The 26240-nt window shown below is 41.9% G+C and overlaps 2 protein-coding genes across 3 annotated transcripts in view; both read right to left on the bottom strand.

The window, feature by feature from the left end:
- LOC118221927 (cytidine monophosphate-N-acetylneuraminic acid hydroxylase-like) overlaps nt 1-11752 on the bottom strand; it is a 37864-nt gene extending 26112 nt beyond the window's left edge. Inside the window, exons 1-2 of the mRNA XM_035407369.1 lie at nt 11702-11752; nt 11123-11291 (exon numbers count right to left, since the gene is read on the bottom strand). The gene's annotated coding sequence lies outside the window, so the exon portion shown is untranslated. The remainder of the gene's footprint in view (nt 1-11122; nt 11292-11701) is intronic.
- Nucleotides 11753-21215: 9463 nt separating this feature from the next.
- The window catches only part of LOC118221926 (cytidine monophosphate-N-acetylneuraminic acid hydroxylase-like), a 38834-nt gene continuing 33809 nt past the window's right edge, over nt 21216-26240 (bottom strand). For both annotated transcript variants that reach the window (XM_035407366.1, XM_035407367.1), the window contains 4 exons: nt 24521-24695; nt 22997-23110; nt 22541-22656; nt 21216-21846 (listed from right to left, as the gene is read on the bottom strand). In XM_035407366.1, the coding sequence (XP_035263257.1) occupies nt 21720-21846; nt 22541-22656; nt 22997-23110; nt 24521-24695 (532 nt within the window). In that variant the 3' untranslated portion in view covers nt 21216-21719. The remainder of the gene's footprint in view (nt 21847-22540; nt 22657-22996; nt 23111-24520; nt 24696-26240) is intronic.

The raw sequence follows: 26240 nt of genomic DNA on the forward strand, positions 1-26240 counted from the left end.
CTACCCATGCTAAATTCAAAGACTCATATCCACTCAACAGCGCATTAAGATAAAAAAGAATCGACGAACTGAAAAGAGGACTAAAAGCACAGCAGTCGCTTTTCATCTCGCCTACAGCAATAAGCAAGGTAGCTACAGAAACGTCCAGGTTACCGCCTGTTTGCATATGAGGAATATTAGTCATTCAGCGTCAATGTTTATTTTGGCTTCCAAAAGTAAAAATAAAACTACAGGACTAACATGACAAGGTCTGTAAATGTGAATATTATTCATTGAATTGAGAAACTAAATATTGTGCATGCTGTACAAACTGTTAGCGTTAACGTTATTACTTCCTCGACCCTCGTTACGTGATTTTTTTTAACCCCACCCACAATTGTATGCAGCCATTCAATAGACATCAGCGTATCAAATAACCAATTCGAGATTGTAAGATAACATATGACCTATGCGTGATTCAAATAAACCAGCCAGAGCTTGGTCTAAAAAGCTTGTTAAAACAACCAACCAACCAGAACATGAAAAAACTTCTTTTTTTTTTTTTTTAGAAAATGCGAAAATGCTAGGGATCGACAGTGAAGGCTTTGAAGATCGACCAGTCGATCGCGATCGACCTGTTGGTTACCCCTATCATACATAGATGTTATTGAGGCCAATTATTAAAATTCCTGTGAGATCATATGCATGACTGCAAATGGTTATGAAATGGCTGAATATTGCATGAGAAATCAATGTGCACAATTGGATAATACTGCTTATACGCACCTATTCATGGTGTCTTTTTATCTCTTCTTTTTATTTATGCGGTTTTTTATTTATTTTAAACTTTCCTCTGTGTAAGTCTAATTTGTTCACCATAATCCACATCCAGTTTCATAGCTCTGTTCACAAATAGCTGATGTGTCGCTAAATTTGCTGTTGTGTTACTGTCACTTTCAGGCAGATTCCCCAACAAAGTAAAGAAATGCCTAAATATGTAATTATACGCTCATTTCGTAACATTGCAGCATTATATTTAGCAGGCACTCTTATCCCGGGTGACTTACACAACTTCTTAGATATCTTTTACATAACACCCATTTACATCGCATCGCATCGCATATATACTGAAGCAGGTTAAGTACCTTGCTCAAGGGGACCTGTAACTTCTAGGTTACAAGGCTAGTTCCTCAGCCATTATACCACACTGCCGCCCCGAACGATAAACTGATCGACACTACCCGTAACACATCGCCGCATAAAATCTTCTGTATCTTAAAATTCTGTAAACTGTCTTTCGTCGATTTTTTTCTTTTTCCCTGCACAAGTAACGAACTTACTTCAACAGTTAAGGTAATGGGTTTTTTCCCCCATTAAATACTGCAACATTTCAAGTGCACTCCATGATGTAATTAGATTATTGATCATACATTTTAAAATCATGACTAATATTTATACGGTTATACGGATATAAAGCATTACTAAACCCATCCAGTAATTACACACAATCAAGCATAATCTAGAGAGTTCTTACTCCAGTCAAACTTTTGTTTAAATGCATTTTAAATTAGGCTATTAAACTAACACATTATTACCTAATTTAGTCTAATTTAACCTTGTAATTAACTATATTAGTTAAAATGGTCGAATTTGAAACAAGAATCTGTATCACTTTGAAAGGTTTACTTTAGGTCTGGCTTCGCAAAAAAACCTGAAACCTGAAAAATTAACATAACTGTATTTGCCTGAAGCCTGAAAGATTTACATTTGTAGGAGTACAGATTGTGAATTAAGCCTTTATTTATTTATTTATTTATTTAATACAGTCTGTAGACAAATGATAAATGTATGCGCCTTCATGGTTAGTGGTCATTATGCGACGATTATACATAGGCTATAAACAAGTTTATAAATAAGCTTATAAAAAACATTTTATACATATAAACTCTCAACAAAATGGTTTCTATATAATATATATATGTAGAACCATTTCCAACATTCTCATAAGAATAAAATGACAATTAATTGTTAAACGGTTGAAAATAGCCATGCATGTTTTGATACCTAAAAGCTTAATGAAAGGATAACGCATAGTGAAATAAGCATAGTGAAAGTGACATAATAGAAGGCTTTATTAATGTTGCATAGTATGGGTAAAGTGCTCACGGCTGCTAGACAGAAAACCGTAGGATAAAACAAAACGTTTCTTCTCATTAACGTTACAGTCATCGTCAATGAATCTCTTTTTTGAATGGGGCGTATCAGCCACTTATACATTTCGCTGTAGGAGACTTAAAACAAATTAGCTAAAATTTCAATAAAACCAATGTTTCAATAACATTTTCTATGAAAAAGCAAAAAAAAAAAAAAAAAAAAGACCGGATCACGATGATTAGCTACAGCCGTTAACTATCTTACGTTGTATGATTAAACAAGTTAATTAGGCAGAATCTGAGTATTTGGTGGAGTGTAGTAGAAATACTTTTGAGACACACTGGAAGCCTGGCAGTTGTGAATCAGCTTAAAGGATTAAACCGTAGAGGGTTAATAAAAGGAACTGGCACTGCACGCATTCATAAACGGCTCCGGCCAGCCCCGCCATAGGCAATTCACACACCTTTGTCCCGACATTAAAACTTTAAATACATTTTTGGTCTCTCTCGGGTATAAAATGAACATTTTTAATTCGTAATTTCCGACGATACATGATGATCTCCCATTGTACAAGTCAAAAGTAGCATATTCTTCCAGATATGGCTGAGAACACCGCGGTAAAAAAAAACAAAAAAAACAACCTAATCCCCCTTTTCCCGTACTGCTCGTTTCTCCAGTCAGTTGACATCACAGATAATAAAACAATCACAAGATCTTATATCAGTGGGAGAGGTTTGTACCTTGACCTACAATGCACATTAGGATCGGATGGAAATGGGCGACAATTAAAAGCGACATAATAGCATTACAACGACTTTGTTGGTGCACGATTTGCCGCGCACATAGAGGCAGTTCTGCCAGTCAGTTGGCAAACTTGGAGTGGTGAATATAACTAGTCACTGCCTGTAAACGTGCGAAAATGGGGCGAAACATATTCAATAATAGTTTGCATCACTTTAGGAAATAGCCTATCTAGTTATCTTTGTTATCTCGTCAGTAAAATTAGCTTCTGGTTGCTACTGCCCTGCAGATTCAGCAGGTTTACTTGCTCGGGGTTTACACACGTCCCGGAAAATCTGAAAAATTCGACACTTAGTAAGTTTGATCTCATAAAAAACACGTTTTCACCGTACAAAAATGCCAAGTTACTCACACATACAAGACATACACTGTCTATAACTCATTCATTAAGACTGCCAAAATCCAGGCCTGCCATTAAAAGTATTGATATCAAAATTAAGTTACGGTAGGCTACTTACTACAAACAATACAGGCTATCTTGCCTCACCGAAATTGAATAAGATGTATTGCAAAGCAATGCTACCCAATATTTCCTCAATATGAATATTGAAACAATATGTTTTTAGCAGAATGGGCATGTAGGTGAAGGTTGACCTGATCACAGACTATAGTGCGAAGTAAATGAAGTGACCATGAGCGAGCTTAAATTCCTTATCGACTGTTATATATAACAGTCGGTATAAAGCATTAGTCATTAAAGTGGAGGGTTAAGTCACATGAGAAATGTATTGCACTGCTGTGCTTTTCTCATGTTCAGTACTAGTAGTTATAATTATGAGTGAGTCATGATTTTAAATGTAATGTTTTAATGGGGAGTTGCAGAACGTACATAAGTAGTAATTGTTTGTATGTGGCTAGATAGAGAACAGGGCGAGGTAACATGAATGTAGATACGTGGCGTTTGCTGATAAGAAGGTTTTGTACGGTAGCCAAGTGAAGAAATATAGTTAGTAGAAATGGCACAGTGGTGAACTGGTGTAACTTTTTAATAAAATGAATACATTTGCCGTCATGAAATGCACATGGGTGGCCGTGAGTGAGTTTTTGGTAAAGCAAATAAAAGCGTAAGGAAACGTTAGTAAAAGAGGAAATTATCTGCCTGAGGACGAGGCGGGATTCAATCCTTCAACCGGAGGTTTACCAGTCTGTGACTTTGTTAGTGCAGCACCATGACATAGCTATGCAATGCGTGAAATATCATTAGCAAACCTGTCTCTGGTTTTAAAGAAGAACACAGGCCAGTAAGCACAGAAGAGCTCCCGTTGAATCCATATGGCTTTGCAATATTGTAGCCGGTTAATAACTGAACGTGCAGACGGTACGTCATAATGCAGTGTATACGTTCGGTGAACGGCGGGTAAATATGGTGCAAAAGCAATAATTGAGAAGTAGCCTAGTAGACAATTATTAGTGACGGTAAAAGCAGGTTAAAGAAACGTGTTCCTAGCTGGGCTTGAATCTATGACCCCATGTTTCCAAGACTGTAACCTTGCCCACTAGGCCACAGGCAGACTAGCTGTTTAAACTGGACATGTTTCAGAGTAAAAAGGTATGGGTATTTTGCGTGTGTATGCGAGTTTTTGATTGGGTCGTGTAGGTGAAGATTTGGCTGGTGTCTCTCGGTGCTATATAGGTATGGGGCATGCCCCCGCCAAGGTGTAACTTCCCAATAGCTTGACTAGTTTTCCAGTCATTGCGAACTCATGGGAAATAATAATAATAATAATAATAATAATAAACTTTTTTTGTATAGCACATTTCATACAAGCTCAAAGTGCTTTACAATAAAGAAATTACATGCACCGAGGGCTTCACATGAAAATAGACATAGAATGAACATAAAAACAGGGATAGAATGCCGTAATTATAAAAACAGGGATATAATGCCATAATTAGGCTAATGTAACATAGAATGAACATAGAAACAGGGAAATAGAATACATAAAATAAAACCCACTAAATAATAATAATAATAATAATAATAATAATAATAATAATGTTAAAAAATAGAATACATAGAATGCATAAAATCAAGTAAAATACAACATTTTAAAAGGAGTGCAGCAGTGCCAAAAGTGCGAAGCAAAGTGCCAAAAAGTATCAGGAAAGTCATAGTTAAAGGCTAAAGTGAATAGATAAGTTTTTAGTTTTCTCTTAAAAAATATTTAGCGAGCTGGCTTTCCTGATCTCTATAGGTTATGTGTTCCATAGCTTTGGGGCGTAATTGACAAAGGCTGCATCCCCGATTTTCTTTCGACTGTTGCAGGGAACCTCCAATAAACCAGCAGCAGATGATCGCAGTGTTCTTGAAGGCAAATAGTTAATTAGCAATGTAGCTTGGTCCTAGCCCATTAAGGGCTTTGTATATAAGGAGGAGGACCTTAAAATCAATTCTAAATGTTACAGGAAGTGCAGAGCAGCTAAAACTGGACTAATGTGCTCTGTCCTCTTGGTTCTGGTTAACAGCCGAGCTGCAGAATTTTGAATGAGCTGAAGTCTCTCAGTGGTTTTTTTTTTTGGGAGGCCAGTGAAAAGTGCAGTACAGTAATCGAGTCAGCTTGAAATAAAGGCATGAATCAGTTTTTCAGCATCTTTTTGATTAATGAATGGCCGTACTTTAGCTATGTTTCTAAGGTGGAAAAATTATGTTTTCATCACATTGTTAATGTGGGACTTGAAGCTTAGATCTGAATCTAAGATGACACCAAGACTTGTAACCTCAGATTTAATCCAGGGAGTTGATTTCCCCAAATTATTAAACAGAATTTCTCGTTTTTGTTTTAGGGCTGACTAGTAAGACTTCAGTTTTGTCCTCGTTTAACTTTAAGAAATTATAGCTCATCCATTTATTTATTGCCAAAAGACAGGTAGTAATGGAGTTCATAGCTGCAGCAGCAATTGTGTGTCATTCGCATAACTATGGAAACATACACTCTCTAATGATGTCATCAAATGGCAACATGTATAGTGAGAATGATGTATGTTTTGAGCCAGTTTAACACACAGTCAGAAAAACCAACCAACTTTTCAAGACGATTGATTAGACTATCATTGTCAATCGTATCAAACGCTGCGCTTAGGTCTAAGAGGACAAGGATTGAGACCTTATTATCATCAGAGTTTAGTCTGAGGTTGCTGATTATTTTAGTAAGAGCAGTTTCAATGCTGTGGTATGTTCTAAAGCCTGACTGAAATTCTTTCAGGATATTGTTTTCTTTAAGAAAGGAGTTTATTTGCACTGAAACTATCTTTTCAAGTATCTTACTAATGAATGGAAGGTTGGATATCGGCCTATAGCTGGTCAGCGCATTACCATCTAGGTTGGGATTCTTTAGTAAGGGTTTTACAACAGCTGTTTTGAATTGAGGTGGATGAATTACACTCAGTGACAGTCTTGCAGAGCTCAGTTAATGTAATACAGGTGAATTTTCCCATGGTTACATCATTTTTACAGGATTTGCTGAGATCATCTGTGTTTACATCAGCAGCAATACTGGCTCTAATTGAAGTTATTTTGTTATTGAAGAACAATGCAAGTTCTTTACATTCTGATGCAGAGTACTGCGGGGTGGGGTTGGGGGGGGGGGGGGGGGGGTGGGGGGGGGTGTTGAGTAGCTGGTCAATAGTGGAGAATAATATTCTAGAGTTTCCAGTATTCTCTGTAATAATCTTGGAAAAGTAATCCTTTCTTGCCAGACGTATTGCTTTGTTATAGGCAGTCATGGCTTCGTTGTATATATTACAGTGAACTGTGAGCCTAGTTTTCCTCCATGTTCTTTCAGCTGCCCGACAGATTCTCTTAATCTCTTAAACACTGATATTGTTTAACCATGGGGAGATTCTGTCAGTCAGCCTCTTTTTACCCTTTAGTGGAGCAGCAGTATTTAAAGCAGATGACAGGGTATTGTTGAAATTTTCAACCATGTCATTTAAAGAGCAGTCATAATTGTATGGCTCAAATTATCTCATAATATTAGAGAACTTTGCTTCAGCCTCTAGGAATCTCTTTTGAACCAAAAATTCCCTTTTAGTCTTTGTTAAGATTAGGTTGGCATCAAAAAACACTCAGTGATGGTCAGAAATAGATCACTCAACTACTGAAATATTATCAATGTTTAACCCTGTTGTTATTACTAAGTCTAGAATGTTACCGCGCTGATGAATGGCTTCATTCACATGTTGAGTGAGTTCTAAGCTGTCCAGTAAATTCACAAGCTCCATAGCTTTGGAGTCATTCTTTTTATTAATATGAATATTCAGGTCTCCATTCAGGATTAATCTATCATACCTAGAGATAGCAAGTGAGATCAGCTCCAAGAATTCTGGTAGAAATAGTGATGAATATCTTGGTGGCCAATATAATGTAATGATGAGCACTGACAATTCTGCTTTGAGCTCAAGAGCAAGATATTCAAATGATGGAAATTCACCCAGGTCAATGTCATTATACACAAACTGTGTAGAGAAAATGGCTGCATTCCCTCCTCCCTTCCTGTTTTGCCTGACTGACTGATAAAAATTATAGTTTGGAGGACAAGCCTCTATCATTCTATCAGCGTTGCTACACCAGTAGTGCTGTTTAGCAAAGTCTCAACTAAAAACATACAATGCAAATTATTTTCAATTATCAGATCATTAACCAAAAAGGATTTGTTAGCCAATGATCTGACATTAAAGACAGCTAATTTCAGCTGTAGGGATTCTGTGACAGGAAAGGAGACTGGTTGTGGCTGAACATTGACAAATTTAAGATTACTGAGACAGGTACCAGATGGTCTGTGATTGCTACGATGTGTTTGACCATGCCACTGGCTGTTTAAGATAAGATAAGATAAGATATACTTTTATTGAATCCCGTGGGGTAATTTGTCCTCTGCATTTGACCCATCCTAGTTTTACTTAAGAGCAGTGGGCAGCTGCCTCTCTGTGCTGTGCCCGGGGACCAACTCCTGTTCTGAGGCCAGTGCCTTGGTCAAGGGCACCTGCAGGAGCGCACCTAACATGCATGTCTTTGAGTGTGGGAGGAAACCGGAGTACCCGGAGTAAACCCACGCGAACACGGGGAGAACATGCAAACTCCACACAGAAAGGCCCAAAGCCGAGATCCGAACCCACAACCTTCTTGCTGTGAGGCGACAGTGCTAACCACTATGCCACCGTGTCCGCCCATCACCGGTATGTTTAAGGAAGGGGTCTGTCTCATCTGTCTCATCACCTGAGTGATGATGTCTGTGGTTATTGCTGTTTAATAGTTCATCCATTTGACTGAGCTTCAGCGTGGCAGCTTTAACTAACTCCTTGAATGGTGAGTGTGGTGGAGGGGGGGGGAGAGGGGTTACTGGGTCCCTGATTGGGACAGAGACATCCTCTGAATGCCTTGGGTGATGTGGAGCAGAGGGTCAGGTGAGGGGGGAGTGATACAGGCTGTCTGCTGTGTGTGCACTGTCCTTCGCTCTTATCCACACATTCTTGTTTGGGTATGGCATCCCAAGAGCATGACGTAGGTTGGCCCCGAGTTGTCTGGATCCAGTGATGTTTGGATGAACCCCATCAGGTTTAAAGCGGTCTTTACAGTTCCAAAAGATATTGAAATTGTCAATAAACTTTATCCCATGGCTGAGGCACGCTGATGTCAGCCATGTATTCAGGCCAAGGAGTCTGCTAAAAGATTTGATTCCTTTCCCCAAAGTTGGAATGGGGCCTGAGATGAATACATGTTGCGATTGACAGTCTCTCAGTTTTTCCAGTAGCAGGGAAAAGTCTTTTTTCAGGATCTCAGAGCCAGTTTTCCTTCGCAGAATGTCAAAAGACCCAGTGTGATAATAATCCTCATACTATTTGGATGTGTAGAGAGGATAACTGGTAACAGTCCTTTTAGCTCCCTGACAGATGTGTCAGCCATAGTTAGATTTTCAGTCTTTGCCATTCTTACATGCTTGGCTATAGAGTCCCCAATCAGAGTAGTGTCTGGCTTATCAGCTGTGGAGTTAGTAATGTTTCTTCTGGCCCTCGGCCTAGCCATAGTTACCATAGTTATGCGGATGATACACAGATATATCTGGCACTCTCACCAGATGACTATAACCCAATAGACTCACTGTGTCAATGTTCAGAGCAAATCAATTATTGGATGAGCCAAAATTTTCTTCAATTAAATAAGGACAAAATAGAGATTATTGTGTTTGGCAACAAAGAGAAGAGAATTAGTATTAGTAAACACCTTGATTCACGGGCTCTAAAAACCAAAGACCAAGTCCAAAATCTTGGCATTCTAACAGATTCAGATCTCACCTTCAGCCGTCATATCAAAGCAATCACCAAAACAGCCTTCTATCATTTTAGAAATATAGCCAGAATCAAGGGTTTGGTGTCCCAAAAAAACCAAGAGAAGCTCATTCATGCTTTTATTTTGCAGTAGGGTGGACTACTGTAATGGTCTCTTCACTGGACTTCCCAAAAAGCCCATTAAACAGCTACAGCTCATTCAGAATGCGGCTGCTAGAGTTTTATCCAGGATGAAAAGAACAGAGCACATTACTCCAGTTCTAAAGTCTTTACACTGGTTCCAGTTAGTTACAGAATAGATTTTAAAGTGCTGCTACTAGTCTATAAATCACTCAATAGTTTAGGCCCAGAATACATATCTGATATGTTTAAAGAGCATAAACCGAGTAGGGCTCTTAGATCCTTGGACTCAGGTCAGCTAGTAGAGCCCAGAGTCCAGACTAAACATGGTGAAGCAGCATTTAGCTGCTATGCTGCATACAACTGGAACAAATTGCCAGAAGAACTTAGATATGCCCCAAATGTAGCAATTTTTAAATCCAGGTTAAAAACTTTTCTCTTTTCATGTGCCTATGATTGAACTCTAAAACTTGCACTCTATGCTTACTGCACTTTAATTGTGGAAGTAGACCTCTAGTCATTCCCAATTTTTAAATTTTTAATTTATTTATTTATTTTAATTATATTTTATGTGCTTTGTACTTTCTTTGTTGTTCCTTTTGCTTTTATTTATGTAAAGCACACTGGGTTGCCTCTGTGTAAGAAGTGTGCTATAGAAATAAACTTTGATTGAAGGTTTGATAGTGTAACAGGTTGTAAATAGACAGTTCTTCTATGGTGAAATTCCTGCAAAAATGTGTTCAGCCAGCGACACCTACTGGTCCAATAGAATAGCTAAAAGAAGCCGCTGGAAACCGGAAATCCAACGCAGATATGGAGATCCAGCGCTGTGGTAAGTCACGTTCCAGTAGTGCTCCGTAAAAGTAATATAATAACACATTTAAAATGAACGTAAAGTCTATCAAACACCTACACTGACATAAGACTATATTTGACACGTATATAGTACACATTCATTCCATCACACACTATTTTAATGGATTCCAGATTCGTATCAGATGCACATGTTAGCTATACTATTTAATTTGTAACTGAAACGAATGTTTCCCCATAGACAAATAAATTACCAGTGGTTGATGCAATATCATCTTATGCTGAACTCATGGTTGCAGGTAATGTTAATGTTGTAAATGATTACTGAAAAGAGTACTGATGTTCATTCTACCAAACGTTTTAATTGCTAAATGGTGTAGAATAATTAGCGGGCTAGTGCTAACTATTTTCATGACAAAATGGCCGCCATGAGAGTAAGAAACGCCAGTAACATTTTATGTTCACCTTTGTATGGTTTTCTTTCTGTTATGTTTCCAAACTGGATCTTTGTCACGCCTACCACCTGATCCGTATCAAAGAGGTCAATGAGTGGAAGACGGCCTTCAACACCCCGCTCGGACACTTTGAATATCTGGTGATGCCCTTTGGGCTGACCAACGCTCCTGCAGTCTTCCAAGCCCTCGTCAATGACGTCCTTTGAGACCTGCTGAATCGCCCCCTGTTCGTGTACCTGGATGACATCCTAATCTTTTCCCGTAATATACACGTGCAGCATGTCAGACAGGTGCTTCAGAGACTGCTCAAGAATAGCCTGTTTGTCAAGGCAGAGAAGTGCAAAATTTATGACGATTCTGTCTGCTTCCTGGGCTACATCATTGAGAGGGGCCAAATAAGGCCAGACCCGGAGAAGATTAAAGCTGTGGCTAAAGTATCTGCGCCCCTCACCAAACTCACATCCCCAGCTAGCTCTTTTTCCTGGACCCCGAAAGCAGAAGCCGCGTTCACCGACCTGAAGAAGCGATTCACCTCAGCCCCTGTTCTCATCCATCCTGACCCGATCTGCTAGTTCATCGTCGAAGTAGATGCGTCCGATACAGGTGTGGGAGCTGTCCTGTCCCAACGCTCCGCCACAGACCAAAAACTTCACCCCTGTACGTTCTTCTCCTGTCGGTTGTCACCTGCGGAGAGAAATTACGACATTAGTAACAGGGAGCTGCTCGCCGTCAAACTCACCCTGGAAGAGTGGAGACACTGGCTCGAGGGTGCTGAGCACCCCTTTGTAGTATGGACCGACCACAAAAACTTGGCTTACATTCAGTCAGCCAAACGACTCAACTCTTGTCAGGCCTGTTGGGCACTGTTCTTCGGCCGGTTCAACTTTACTCTCACCAACCGGCCAGGGTCCCATAATGTCAAGCCAGACGCCCTCTCCCGGCAATTCATCTCCGACTCCTCTCCTGCCAGCCCTGATAGCATCCTTCCCTCTACCTGTTTGGTGGCTGCAGTCACGTGGGAGAATCTCTTGTGAAGGACGCCCAAAACACGCAGCCCGACCTCAGGAGAAGACCCAATAAACTCTTCTATGTACCTTCTGCTGTCCGCTCTGTAGGTCTGCACACGCACGCCGCAGGGAAGTGTCTGAGTGTCCGTGGTGTCAGAAGTGGGATGGCAGATCCCGGACGAGCCCCCATTTGTTACGGCCGGCTCGCAGACATTTATTAGAATAAATAACAAACTACTCACAAACTAAAACAAAGGAAAACCCACAAAGTTCAAACAAAACGGTCTTCACAAAAACTATAAACCAAAAACCACAAATCAAACCACAAGCTGCACACAAAAGAAACCTGAAAGAAGAAAATCCCCAAAGAAGAATCCCCCCAGCCTCATACTGCAGGGCTTATATTGGGCCACAGGCAGGAGGAGGCAATTAAGCAATTAGGTATTACCTCCACCTGCACTACCCAGGCAAGCAGAGGCTGGGGACGTAACATGACTACGAGACTGCCTGCTGTTGTGTGCTGCTGTATTAAACTTCTCCTACGGGAGTTTTGCCACTCCGCTGTCTGAGCCTGCATTTGGGTTCACCCAACTTCGACCCATGACACTTTCACATTAAAAAAAAACGGATGATGCTGGTTAAGTAATAGGTATAAGTGTTATAGAAATAAATAGTAAATCCACTATACGATCGCACAATGTCTTGAAATATTATATGTATATATTATATATGTGTATTATGTTATATTATATGTATGTGTATTATATCATTATATCATATTCTATTATATAATATGTAAAATATATTATAACAGCAGATATGGAAATCCAGCACGGTGATGAATAACTGACCAGTGGATGACGCAATATCATCTTATGCTGAACTCATGGTTGCAGTTGCAGAATTGAAGACCACATCATCCACCAAGACATCCTTTCCTGTGCTGAACTCATGGTTGCAGTTGCAGAATTGAAGACCACATCATCCACCAAGACATCCTTTCCTGTGCTGAACTCATGGTTGCAGTTGCAGAATTAAAGACCACATCATCCACCAAGACATCCTTTCCTGTGCTGAACTCATGGTTGCAGTTGCAGAATTAAAGACCACATCATCCACCAAGACATCCTTTCCTGTGCTGAACTCATGGTTGCAGTTGCAGAATTAAAGACCACATCATCCACCAAGACATCCTTTCCTGTGCTGAACTCATGGTTGCAGTTGCAGAATTAAAGACCACATCATCCACCAAGACATCCTTTCCTGTGCTGAACTCATGGTTGCAGTTGCAGAATTAAAGACCACATCATCCACCAAGACATCCTTTCCTGTGCTGAACTCATGGTTGCAGTTGCAGAATTAAAGACCACATCATCCACCAAGACATCCTCTCCTGTGTGCATTATTGGCGGGACGGTCAACACGAGGGTCACATTGGTGCCGTGACCCAGATCTTCAATCAAGCTGATTGCCGAACCGGTGACCACCCTGCCACTCACCAGTGCTCTCTCTCTTCTTAATGACACTCCTAATACTTGATTTTGATTAGCCTATAGTTTGGCGTATGTCTCTGAATGTTTATTTTTTACTTCTTATTTCTCTGCTTCATAATGGCTTCCTTAACTTTTGATTGGCACAGACTCCAAAGGCAATCCAAAGCCTACAGTCAAGACTAGATACTGACAGCTGCATTAAGTAAGCCATTGAACACACCTGAAAAACTAGACACCTGTGATGCCATTTGTCCCTAACATGATGGTGCCCCAAAAAGAAAGGGGATTATGTATAAAAAGTACCTTACTGTCTACATGCTGAAACCAAAATGTATACAAATACCATGTTACGACCCCAAAAAATCCACACGTTATAACGTGCAGAATGCAATTTGTACGCAACAACTGAAGTCCAAGTGTATCAAAAACAATCCAAAAACTGATTCATACAAACAAACACCCAGACATTTATTAGTATAAATTATAAACTAAAACGCAAACTGAAACAAATGAAAACCCACAAAGTTCACAAAACAAAAGGATCTTCACAAAACCTACAAACTACATATACAAAATCCTAACATGATAGCTTTAGGGAATGGGTTTCAGTGTCATCTAGCCCCAAAAGATCTCCTCAGTCTCCTGCAGCAGGGCTTATGTTGGGCCACAGGCAGGTGGAGGCAATCAGGCAATTAGGTAATTAGCTTCACCTGCACTACCCAGGCAAAGAGAGGCAGGGAACGTAACATACCATTTAATAAAAGCTGAAATTCTGCACTGTAACCCTCTGTAAATTGCGTAATTACAAATCTAAAATGTGGAGTACAGAGCCAAATCAAGACAAATGTATTTGTCCCAAACACGTCCAGTGCAACTTCTGATTCAGTTCTTTTTTATTTAGCATTACCACACCTAGCCCTGCCTTCTCCCTGATCCTGTCTCCTCCTGCTACCTACACTTGCACCTCACTGGTCTCTCTCCCTCCAGTTGGCTGTGCCTAGAGACTCAGAAAGACCTGAGTACATAAACATTTTCAAAGAATCAAGCTTTAAAACAGGAAACATATATTTCACACCCTATTAAATGATACTGTGTTGACATCTGGATACAGTCCTTTTTATTCCGACAACTTATTATGACTTATTATTACCTACAACTAACAATTTCTTGTTGTTTTGAGTTTCTTAGCTGTCTTTTCATATACGTGTTTATCAAACAGGCATTGTACCTGATTGGCCCGCCCTGGTGAGGGAGATTCTGCAGAGCCTGGGGCATTGGGCCAGCAATACCACCTACAGCCCTGCCCTAACTGCAATGGCCAGGAGGTTGGGAGGATTTAGAACAATCCTGCTCAATTGTTGTCTGCATTTTTTTGCATTCCTTTGGTAAATAACACATATTTCAAAGCATGCAGTAGCATTTGGGCATGGAGCCAGACAGCCAAGCCCCATTATCGGCTGTCAGCCAACAACAGTTGCCCGCAGGACTATAAAAAATGCTTCCAAGAGGCTAGACGTCCCAAAATAGTTAGTAGTGTTCCTGAGCACCCATAGAGTAAATAGTTAGTAGTGTTCCTGAGCACCCATAGAGTAAATAGTTAGTAGTGTTCCTGAGCACCCATAGAGTAAATAGTTAGTAGTGTTCCTGAGCACCCATAGAGTAAATGGAGTACTGGAGTATGTGTTTTTGAGAAGGACTGAGTACTGAGAAGCAATTCTCAAGATTTACGTTCAGGCAACAGATATAAATCTGTCAAGAAATGATGTCAGACCTGGCTAACAACATTCCAAGACAAACCATGGTAAGCAAGAAGAACCAGAATGCTAATGCTTAGCACATACACATTCTATTCACGGAAAGCCCACAGGGGTAACCAAGGTGCAGTCTGAGGAGGTGCATCTTCAGTATGTCTTTTCAGATTATTTTGTTTCAACTTGAATGTTATTAGTCAGGTTTGACACCATTATCTACTTCTGCAAACTATTAATAGCTTACATTACAACATCAGAAAAGGAATTTATGTCGACATAGTGTTTATTGCTTTGTAGGTGATTGTGCTGGAAAGGATATATGTAGATTTTTCTAAAATTATTTAGAAAGATTATTTTTGAAACATAGAGCCCCCCCCCCCCCCCCCCCCCCCCCCCCCAATAAAGCAGTGCTAGTTTGAACTCATTTGTCGATATCAGCCAATACTACAAATATTTTTATTGAGCATGAAATCAGTTCACCCACAACATGCACCTCAAGGAGCACATCGAGGCAACATCACAGTCCTGCAGATTCCTTCTATACAACATCAGAAGGATTCGACCATACCTGACGACGCACTCCGCCCAGCTGCTCGTCCAGGCTATGGTGACCTCTCGCCTTGATTACTGCAACTCTCTCCTTGCAAGCCTGCCAGCTTGTGCCATACAGGCACTACAGATGATTCAGAATGCCGCTGCCCGACTCATCTACAACCTTCCCAAATTCTCCCACGTCACTCTTCTGCTGCGATCACTCCACTGGCTACCGGTCGCTGCCAGGATCCGGTTTAAAGCACTGACCCTTGCCTACACTGCTGCCAACAGGACAGCCCCCATCTACTTGCAGGACATGACTCGATTCTATGTGCCTGCTCGATCACTCTGCTCTGCGGCAGCAGGGCGCCTTGTAACCCCTCCCACCCGCCCAAAGGGATCACAGAGCTTCTCCACCCTAGCTCCCCAGTGGTGGAACAAACTCCCCGTCCCCCTCTGAACCTCCCCCTCACTACCCATCTTCCGCCGTGGCCTGAAGACTCATCTCTTCAGACTAACCACCACCACGCTGTATATTTCACTCTAAATCCCCCCCCCCCCTTTCATGGACACTTGTTACATGTTGCCCCATCCCAGCACTTTTTGGTAATTTGTATTTGTCCTAATACTGTAGCTTATTCTTCTGCCTAGTTACATCACATTACAGGCATTTAGCAGACACTCTTATCCAGAGCAACGTACAACAAGTGCATTAGTTCAAGGTGCAGAGGTGCAAAAGAAACACACTAGAGTGAAGTAAAGATCATAGTGCCAGAAGTGACCACATAGATCAACATAGTTGGCTTTGCAGAGGTTAGGTCTGAATAGTGTTCACTGTGTGAACTAAACTGTGTTCTTAGCAAGAAATAGCTGTACAAAATAAGTATTGTACCTTACTGAACCTGTGTTTAGCAGTTGTCTATGACCATGAAATGCACTTTTTGTACGTCGCTTTGGATAAAAGCGTCTGTCAAATAAATGTAATGTAACAACATTCTTTCATACAAATGAAAGCGAACTGTAAAGATGCTATAAGAATCACTTTCATTGACTGATGTACCAAACGGAGCACGTTTGACCAACTATGCCTGTCAGGAAATCTTATAATCAGGTAGCCTACATCGAAAGTATTAGGTGAAGCCACACTTCCTCCAATGAGAGCAGCTGGCATCGCTCTCGCCTATATTGATCGTATATTTTGGAAATCCCCACACAGCCATAATTAATGGGTCTTCCTTAAATACGTGGAAAGGGGAAATAAAATTTGAAATTGGAGACAGTTTACATGTCGGATCTTTAACCCCTTTGTGAAGATGTCAAATCTGGCCAATCCTGACCCATTTAGGGGTTGTTCTATTTAAGGCTTTATAACCCCAGATGTGAGCATCACAGAGACTTGAAAAATGGCTTAAAAGTAGCCTTGCATATTTATTCTATATTTAGTCGCAGATATTTATTGTTGAATGACATGGTATAATAATTCCACAAAAAATCCTCTTGTTTATTTTGCTACTCAGTGACCCGCATTTTTCACAGCTGTATTGGCATACTTTCAGGCTATTGTTGGTTTTATCTTGTTGCAATGCCGGAATGCAAATTTTTGGCAGTGAAAGAATATTTTCATGAACTCCCAGATGGATGCTATTATTCAGTGTGTCATGTTTGGGGTTATAGTTGCAGATGAGACTGCAGGGAGGGGGTGCTCGTTAAATGGATGCCCTGTGAGACAGTTGTGGCACTATGTGTTTAGCATTGTTGTAGTGTATTGTGTACTAATAAAACTAAAATAGAGAGTGTGTTGTTTCCACTCATAGTTTGGTTGCTGGAGCAAAGAATGTCTGAGAGAGGCTGTAGTGGACTTTTACTCACAGCTATATGCAGCAGAAACTAGTGAGGGCAAATTGATGGAGCATCTCCATCTGGGCCTCCCCACATTGACAGATGTGGTGAAATCAGGAACTCACTGGGGCTATGCAGCAGATGACAGCAGGTCATGACCCAGGTATAGATGGATTTCCAGTGGACTTTTATAAAAGCTTCTGGGGGCTCATAGGAGGGGACTTCTATGAGGTGCTGCTGGAGTGGATAGAGGTGGGAGAATGGTAAATGGGCTGCTTTTATATAGTGCTTTTATCCAAAGCACTTTACAATTGGTGCCTCTCATTCACCCATTCACACACACACTCACACACCAACGGCGAAAGGCTGCCATGCAAGGTACCGATCAGCTTGTTCGGAGCAAATTGGGGGACACTTCGACACGCCCAGGGTCGGGGGATCGAACCAGCAACCCTCCGACTGTCAGACAACCGCTCTTACCTCCTAAGCTATGTCGTCCCCAGCGGCCAGCTGTCGCCGGTCAGTCCTCACGCTTCTACCAAAAAAAGGGGACTTGCATTCATTGAAGAACTGGCGGCCAGTGGCACTTATTTATACGGACTATAAGATCTTTTCCAAGGCCCTCGGTAACCGGCTGAAGACCCACTTGGCGTCGCTGGTGCATAAGGACCAATTGTATTGTGTTCCAGACCGCTCCATGTTGAACTATTTGTCCTTAATAAGAGACATGATAGATTTGCCACGGGGTGGTCAGGTGGATTTTGGGCTGATCTCCTTAGACCAGGAGAAGGCCTTTGACCGGGTGGATCACAACTACTTGTACAGCACATTAAAGGCTTTTGGGTTTGGGGAATCTTTTATATCTTTAGTGCGGCTGCTATGTAAGGGTGTGTATCATGCTTGGTCAAAGTGGGAGGTGGGTTGAGTTAACCAGTATGGGTGGAGAGGGGGATACGACAGGGTTGCCCATTGTCTGGTCAATTATATACCTTAGTAGCAGAACCTTTTTTTGCAATGACACGACAGAGGTTAAGGGGGTGGAAGACTCAGGGGCCAGTGCTTCTAAGGCAGTACGTTTGTTGACATATGCTGACGATGCAACTGTGTTGGTGAGAGATAGGGAGGATGTACAGGCGTAGGAGGATAGCCTATGAGGGTGCCTCCACAGCAAGGGTGAACTGGGGGGAAAGTGAGGGCTTGGAAAGTGGGTCATGGAGGGAGGGAATCCCTATCTCGGCTTCCGGCTGGCTTGCAGTGGGGCCAGACAGGGGTTAAAGTACTGGGAGTTTATCTGGGAATAGGTGCTTTAGTGGCCAGGAATTGGGAGGGAGTCACAGATCAGCTGGTGGAGAGACTGCAGAAATGGAAATGTGGGCGGGGCTTCAAGCACTGAAATAATGGAAATAATGGAAACCATCCCCCCAATCATCCCCCCCAATGATTGTACCGAGAAAAAAAAACCATTCGCCATGTACTATTATTTTGAAAGGCATGCTACGGGAGAGCAGTCAGCAAGTCCTCCTGATACAGAAAAGACCTTTAAATAGAGCCCAATCTTTACAAAATCATCAAATTCAACTATGCAGTAGGTGTCTACTAACCAAGAGACTAACAAGTTTCAGACCTCAGAGTTTCTTGCAGTACATTCTAAGACAAAGATGTCTGAATACCAAGTTAGGTAACAAGTTTAAAGACTCTTCCATCACAAATGATGCAGTTGCAGGTGACTTTATTCCACCAAAAAAGCAGGCTTGAACACAGGATACAATAAAGAGAGAGCTCTAAAAGCTGAAGGCTTGCAGGCACTGATACACACGAGGCAAAACCGAGTAACGCCACCCAAGGGCAGCAGTGAAGTAAGAGAACATACAGTGAGAGCAGTCAGTCCTGGAGATGGCAGCAGTGAAGTAAGAGAACATACAGTGAGAGCAGTCAGTCCTGGGGCCTCATATATGAAACGGACTTACGATCAATTTAGATCTTTAGTATGACTTACGCAGAAAACCACATATAAGTAGTTATTTATAAAACCTTACTTTGAGTTGGAAGCAATCTTATCTCTATGCAAAGTCTAGACTTGACGCAAGTGATTTTCCTGCTGGTTATGTAGGGGTATTGCAGTTTGGGATGCATATGCATCAAAGACTGTGGTGAACTTTGCATTAGCTTTATTATCAATTTGATAGGAATTATCAATTAAAGGTGTGAGGAATTAATTGTTTGTCAACCCACTATTTAGTCCACCGAATAATACGTCTTGCCTGTCTTCAATCTCCCCTACCATCACTGTGATCTCGTCTTCCAAAAAGTTTGTTTTTCTCTTTTGGCCCATGGTTATTCCTGACTAAACCCTCATTTGTGCTAGCATTATATAAAGAGAAATTGCTGATTGTAAGGCACGTTCAGGTGCCGTCAATTTTAAGTTAATTTGATATTTATAGATCACAGGTGCGTACGTTACAAATGGGATTCTTAGAACCTAAGAATTTTTATGCTCAGTATCTTTTATGAATCGAACGTAAGCACACCGTCGGAAATGATCTTAAGACTAAGTTCAAGTATAAATCTAAGAACATTTAAATGAGACCCCTGGAGACGGCAGCAGGTGCAGGTGATAATAGGGAACAGGTGATTATGGGGAACAGGTGATAATGGGGAACAGGTACTAATGGGGAACAGGTGATAATGGGGAACAGGAGGTGATGGGTAACAGGTGATTATGGGGAACAGGTGATTATGGGGAACAGGTGATAATGGGGAACAGGTACTAATGGGGAACAGGTGATAATGGGGCACAGGTGATAATGGGGAACAGGTGATAATAGGGAACAGGTGATAAAGGGGAACAGGTGATAATGGGGAACAGGTGATAATGGGGAACAGGTGATGAAGGAGAATAGGTGATAAAGGGGAACAGGTGATAAAGGGGTACAGGTGATAATGGGGAACAGGTGGTGATGGGTAACAGGTGATAATGGGGAACAGGTACTAATGGAGAACAGGTGCTAATGCGGAACAGGTGATAATGGGGAACAGGTGATGAAGGGGAACAGGTTATATTAGGAAACAGGTGATAATGGGGCATATATGATAAAGGGGAACAGGTACTAATGGGGAACAGGTGCTAATGCGGAACAGGTGATAATGGGGAACAGGTGATGAACGGGAACAGGTTATAATAGGGAACAGGTGATAAAGGGGAACAGGTGATAATGGGGCATAGATGATAAAGGGGAACAGGTGATAATGGGGAACAGGTGATGATAGGGAACAGGTGATAATGGAGAACAGGTGATAATGGGGAACAGGTGATAATGGAGAACAGGTGATAATAGGGAATAGGTGATAATGGGGAACAGGTGGTGATAGAGACGAGGCTGTTGCAGGTGGGGGGGGGACGAGGCTGTGGCAGGTGGGGGTGGGGGGGGAGACAAGGCTGTGGCAGGTGGGGGGGGGGGGGAGACGAGGTTGTGCCAGGTGGGGGGGGGGGGGGTGAGACGAGGCTGTGCCAGGTGGGGAAGGGGGGGGGGGGAGACGAGGCTGTGGCAGGTGGGGGGGGGGGGGAGAGACGAGGCTGTGGCAGGTGGGGGGGGGGAGACGAGGCTGTGGCAGGTGGGGGTGGGGGGGGAGACGAGGCTGTGGCGGGGGGGGGGAGACGAGGCTGTGGCGGGGTGGGGGAGACGAGGCTGTGGCAGGTGGGGGGGGGGAGACGAGGCTGTGGCAGGTCGGGGGGGGGGACGAGGCTGTGGCAGGTGGGGGGGGGAGACGAGGCTGTGGCAGGTGGGGGGGGGAGACGAGGCTGTGGCAGGTGGAGGGGGGAGACGAGGCTGTGACAGGTGGGGGGGGGGGAGACGAGGCTGTGCCAGGTGGGGGGGGGGGGGGGGGTGACGAGGCTGTGGCAGGTGGGGGGGGGGGGGAGACAAGGCTGTGCCAGGTGGGGGGGGGGGGGGGAGACAAGGCTGTGCCAGGTGGGGGGGACGGGGGAGAAGAGGGTGTGGCAGTGATTCATATGCTGCGTATATCAGAGAATCACATCACAGCAAATATTGATGCATTACAGTCAACCGTGAGACAGCTCCACGAGTGCAAATAATCTGAATCCTCAAGTTATCAGGGCACAACCTATCTGAGAGAGGTGCACTAACAACAGTAGTCAAGTACAAGGACAAGTAAAAAATCATTTTGCAATAGAGAATGAAAACAGTAGTTAACTGACAAGTAGATGTAGGCTACAGTTTGAAAAGTCAATGTAGAAAAAATGGTCTAATGCTTTGTTTGATGATTATGGTTATGGTTATTCACTTAGATTAATATTGATTGCAGCATAATGATTTACGGGGAAAATAACTAGTGCAATTAGCATAAATATTACTAAAAAAGATTTAAATTAAAATATCTTCATTGTACGATTCTCAGTATGACACCCATTCCTAGTGTGTTCCTATCTCAGGTTCTGTCTACATGCATCTGAGTGATGTGTAAAGTCATCTAAGATAAGTTGCAGCCATTGCTTCCTGTAGTCTGCATGTCAGTCTCCTCGTCTTGCACCTCCTGGAGAAAAAGGTCCCAGTCTGGACCCGTTAAAGGCAGGTTTGTTTGGAAGTGGTTCCAGAACCTAAACTCGCGGAAAACAGAAAATCAGGTGGAAGCAAGTTAGCTATTCTCAGGAAGAATAAGTACATTCTGCATCAGTCACCAATAAACCTGTCAAGTTTTAATCCAGCCTGCACTCAAGCAAGCCATGTATTACTGACCAGCTGTGTGCTAATTCAGGTGTGTGCTTATTCAGGAGTGTGCTTATTCAGGTGTATTCTTATTCAGGAGTGTGCTTATTCAGGTGCGTGCTTATTCAGGAGTGTGCTTATTCAGGTGTGCGCTTATTCAGGAGTGTGCTTATTCAGGTGTATTCTTATTCAGGAGTGTGCTTATTCAGGTGTATTCTTATTCAGGAGTGTGCTTATTCAGGTGCGTGCTTATTCAGGAGTGTGCTTATTCAGGTGTGCGCTTATTCAGGAGTGTGCTTATTCAGGTGTGTTCTTATTCAGGAGTGTGCTTATTCAGGTGTGTTCTCATTCACGAGTGTGCTTATTCAGGTGTGTGCTTATTCAGGTGTGCTTATTCAGGTGTGTTCTTATTCAGGTGTGTGCTTATTCCAGTGTGTGCTTTCTCAGGTGTGCGTATTCAGGTGCTTATAATGACTTATAATGGGAATTAGGTGTATATTATATCTCAAGATCGGTGTGATTTCAAATAAAAACTCACATGCATCTCTTACAGTACAATCAGGGAGGAAAATAGAAGGTGCTTACCGGTGGTGGTAAACATCTGGATCTCTGCTGAGCCTGTTCTGAAAGCCGATGTAGAGGTTATCCCACAGCAAGCCATGCCTCACCACGTACCGTATGACACCGACTCTGTTCTTTATCTGGAAGCAGCCCAAGACATAACAGCACAGCATTTTAACCTGTGCACACCACACAGACTCTGTTCTTTATCTGGAAGCAACCCAAGGCATAACAGCACATAATTTTAACCTGTGCACATCACACTGACTCTGTTCTTTATCTGGAAGCATTTTAACCTGTGCACATCACACCGACTCTGTTCTTTATCTGGAAGCATTTTAACCTGTGCACATCACACTGACTCTGTTCATTATCTGGAAGCATTTTAATCTGTGCATCTCCCTTCTCTGTTTCGAATGGGCAGACAATGTGGGAGAAGTGTGAATGTTGATCATCACTCCATCACATGGACAGGCCTACCTCCTCAAAGGGACGATCTTTCGGTCTCTGTCGGGGGAAGGACAGGTCCAGGAAGTCCACAAAGTAGTTGTAGCCATTAGGGATAGGATTGAAATCATCATCGGTTTCAATAACCTGGAGGCACATTTTTTCATGGATTAATGTAACTTTGGACTTGAGATGGATTTTGAATATTCTGTTTACTAACATTAATAAAAATAATACATTTTATTTATATAGCGCTTTTCATCATACAGAGATGATCTCAAAGTGCTTTACAGAAGGCAACAATAAAAAATAAAAAAATTTAAAAAACAGCAGGCAAATGTGAATTTTAACATTTCTATGCAAGCATTAAACTGCAATTGAGGTATGTTAAATCAACTTCTCATTCATCCACAGCAAATTTTAATGGGAATGTTTCACAACAAATTATACATTCAGGAGAAATAAAAAATAGACCACTAAGAAATGGCTAATTATTGTGAAAAAAGATGCACTGCACAGGGCGACATAGCTCGGGAGGTAAGACCGATTGTCTGGCAGTCGGGAGGGTTGCCGGTTCAAACCCCGCCCTGGGCGTATCGAAGTGTCCTTGAGCAAGACACCTAACCCCTAACTGCTCTGACGAATGAGAGGCATCAATTGTAAAGCGCTTTGGATAAAAGCGCTATATAAATGCAGTCCATTTACCATTCTCCAAATCATAGATAGATAGTTTATTTTGTCCTCAAGGAGGAAATTCTTTTTCACAATAGGTGCATACATAACACAAACAGGTAAGACATACAGAATTATACAAAATACAGGTTTTACAGGAACACTTAATTACAGGGCGTCACACAACAGAGACAAAGGCATGGACTGACACTCTCTACACGCCACAGACTGGATGGCTCCTGCTAAAACAGGCCTTTCTGCACATGGGTAGTCTATACCTACAACCAGAAGGAAGGGGGGTGAAGTGCTGGTGGAGTGGGTGGTCTGGGTCATGTGTGATTGTGAGTTCTTTGCGAATCAGGAATGAGGTGACGCAATCGGATAAGTTGGGGGTGGGAATACCAATGAGTTTGCTGGCTAAATTAGTTATCTTTATGAGTTTATTCTTATTGGTGACTGTAAGCATGTGGAGAAAACAGATGGCACCATGCAGAAGAACTGGCTCAATAATACTACGGTACAGGAGGAGAAGGAGCTGGGGTTGGACAGACAGGTGTCTTAGTTTACGGATGGCTGTAAGTCTCTGTTGACAACGTTTGTAAATGTCCATGGTGTGCTGGCTGAAGCTGAGGTTATTGTCTAGTGTAATGCCAAGGTATCTGAAACACTCCACCACCTCTACCTTCTCTCCTTTGATGGTGAGGCTGGGGGGTTGGACCAGTGTTTTGGGGGGGGCTAATGAGCAGTTCTTTAGTTTTTGAGATGTTGAGGTAGAGAAAGTTATTGTCACACTATGTGCTAAACTGGGATATGGAATGTTGATAGGCAGAGAGAGAGTCATTGTTACTGTTAACAATGACTAGAACTAAAAAAATTATTTTTTACCTGCACAACAAGATTGTAGTCCTTGAACCCTGCCCAGTTGTAGTAGAACTGAACCCAGCCTTTGTGCTGGAATATCTCTTCATCAATAGCAGCATTGAGCTCGTTCACGTACTGATCAAACTTCCAGCTGTTCTTCATGATCTGCGTACCAGGAGGTGGGTTGGTAATAGCTGCCCTGATAACAGAAAGATCATGTGATCATCAAGGACCAATAAGACTGATCTGGGATGCATAAGATCACATGGTCAAAGTACCAATAATCTGACATGATCACTAAGGGCCCAATACATCATCAAGTAGTCATCAAGGACCAATAAAATCACATGATCATGTAATGTGGTTGGTTGTGGGGCTGATTGTGGTGTGTTCATGAGGTGTGTGTGTTTGCATGCATGCATACAACATAACATAACATAACATAACATAACATAACATAACATAACATAACATAACATAACATAATGATCAGAACAGGCCATTCAGCCCAAAAATGCTCACCATTTTCTTGACAAAATTAGTGCTCTGATTACCTACAGACTAGAGAGTATCTAACACTGTATCAAGCCTAATCTTGAAAATCCACAGAGTTTCCGCCTCTACTGCGTGACCTGGTAGGTATTCCACACATTGACTACTCTCTGTAGTAAAAATTCTTCCTAATATCTGTACGGAATTTAACTCTTACTAAATTCCATTTATATTCCTTTGTTCTACAAACAAAACTCAACCTAAATCTTTTGTTGTTCACTTTGTTAATCTCCTAAATCTGCTTTTAATGAGTTTGAAGAGATTAAGTTTCTTAAGTCTTTACTCATAGATTTTTATCTGTCATACCAGGAATCAATTTGGTTGTTGAACTGTTGAACTGCAAACAATACTCCAAGTGTGGTCTAACAAATGTATTGTATAAGATATGCATAATTTCCTTTGATTTATACGCTTTTGGCTATATATCCCAGCATCCTGTTGGTCTTTTTTAATGCTATATCACAGTACCTAGAACCTGAAAGTCTTTGAGCAACCATTACTCACAAGCCTTTTGCAAATTGAGCACTTTCCAATTTTCCTCCCATAATGTAATCCTACCTAATGCCTTTATTTCCCACATGCAGAACTTTACATTTGGCTATATAAAATTTAATTTACCACGTCTCCGCCCACTTATGGATTTTGTTTCAACCTTCTTGGATTACTGTAGTCGATTCCAAACCAATAAGTCTCTCATGTGGTACCTTATCAAATGCTTTTTGGAACTCTGGTCCAATATCAAAAGTCAAAAATGCACCCAATGCGTTCTCTGATTTCCGTGCACTGGTGTGATCAACTCGGCAGTGATTCTGATGAGGTGTCACTGCGTGAGTCAGTCGGTACCCCACCACCATCCGATATCACTGAAAGATTCTATCAAAACGAAATATATCAAAACGTAAATATAAAGACTAATATCTTTCGTACGGTTTTGTGAGAGCCTTGCGAAAGTGCCTGCAGTGTGTTTTGAGACGTCTCCATACAAAACATTGGGAGCATTATGGAGGGGGAGGGGCGGGGGAGTTTTTCCACAATCACACAAAGCATAGCGTCATTGCTGTGACAACGAGTTGTCACTGTCAGTCAGGGAACTGCGGACGTTATTGCGAATGCTAGCAGCATGTTGTTCTCAAAGTTCGCAAAGCAAAGGAAAGTTGATCAAGAGAACTGAGAATTCAAAGAGGGATGGACA

This window comes from Anguilla anguilla, chromosome 2, assembly GCF_013347855.1.
Source record: "Anguilla anguilla isolate fAngAng1 chromosome 2, fAngAng1.pri, whole genome shotgun sequence".
Classification (NCBI taxonomy): domain Eukaryota; kingdom Metazoa; phylum Chordata; class Actinopteri; order Anguilliformes; family Anguillidae; genus Anguilla; species Anguilla anguilla.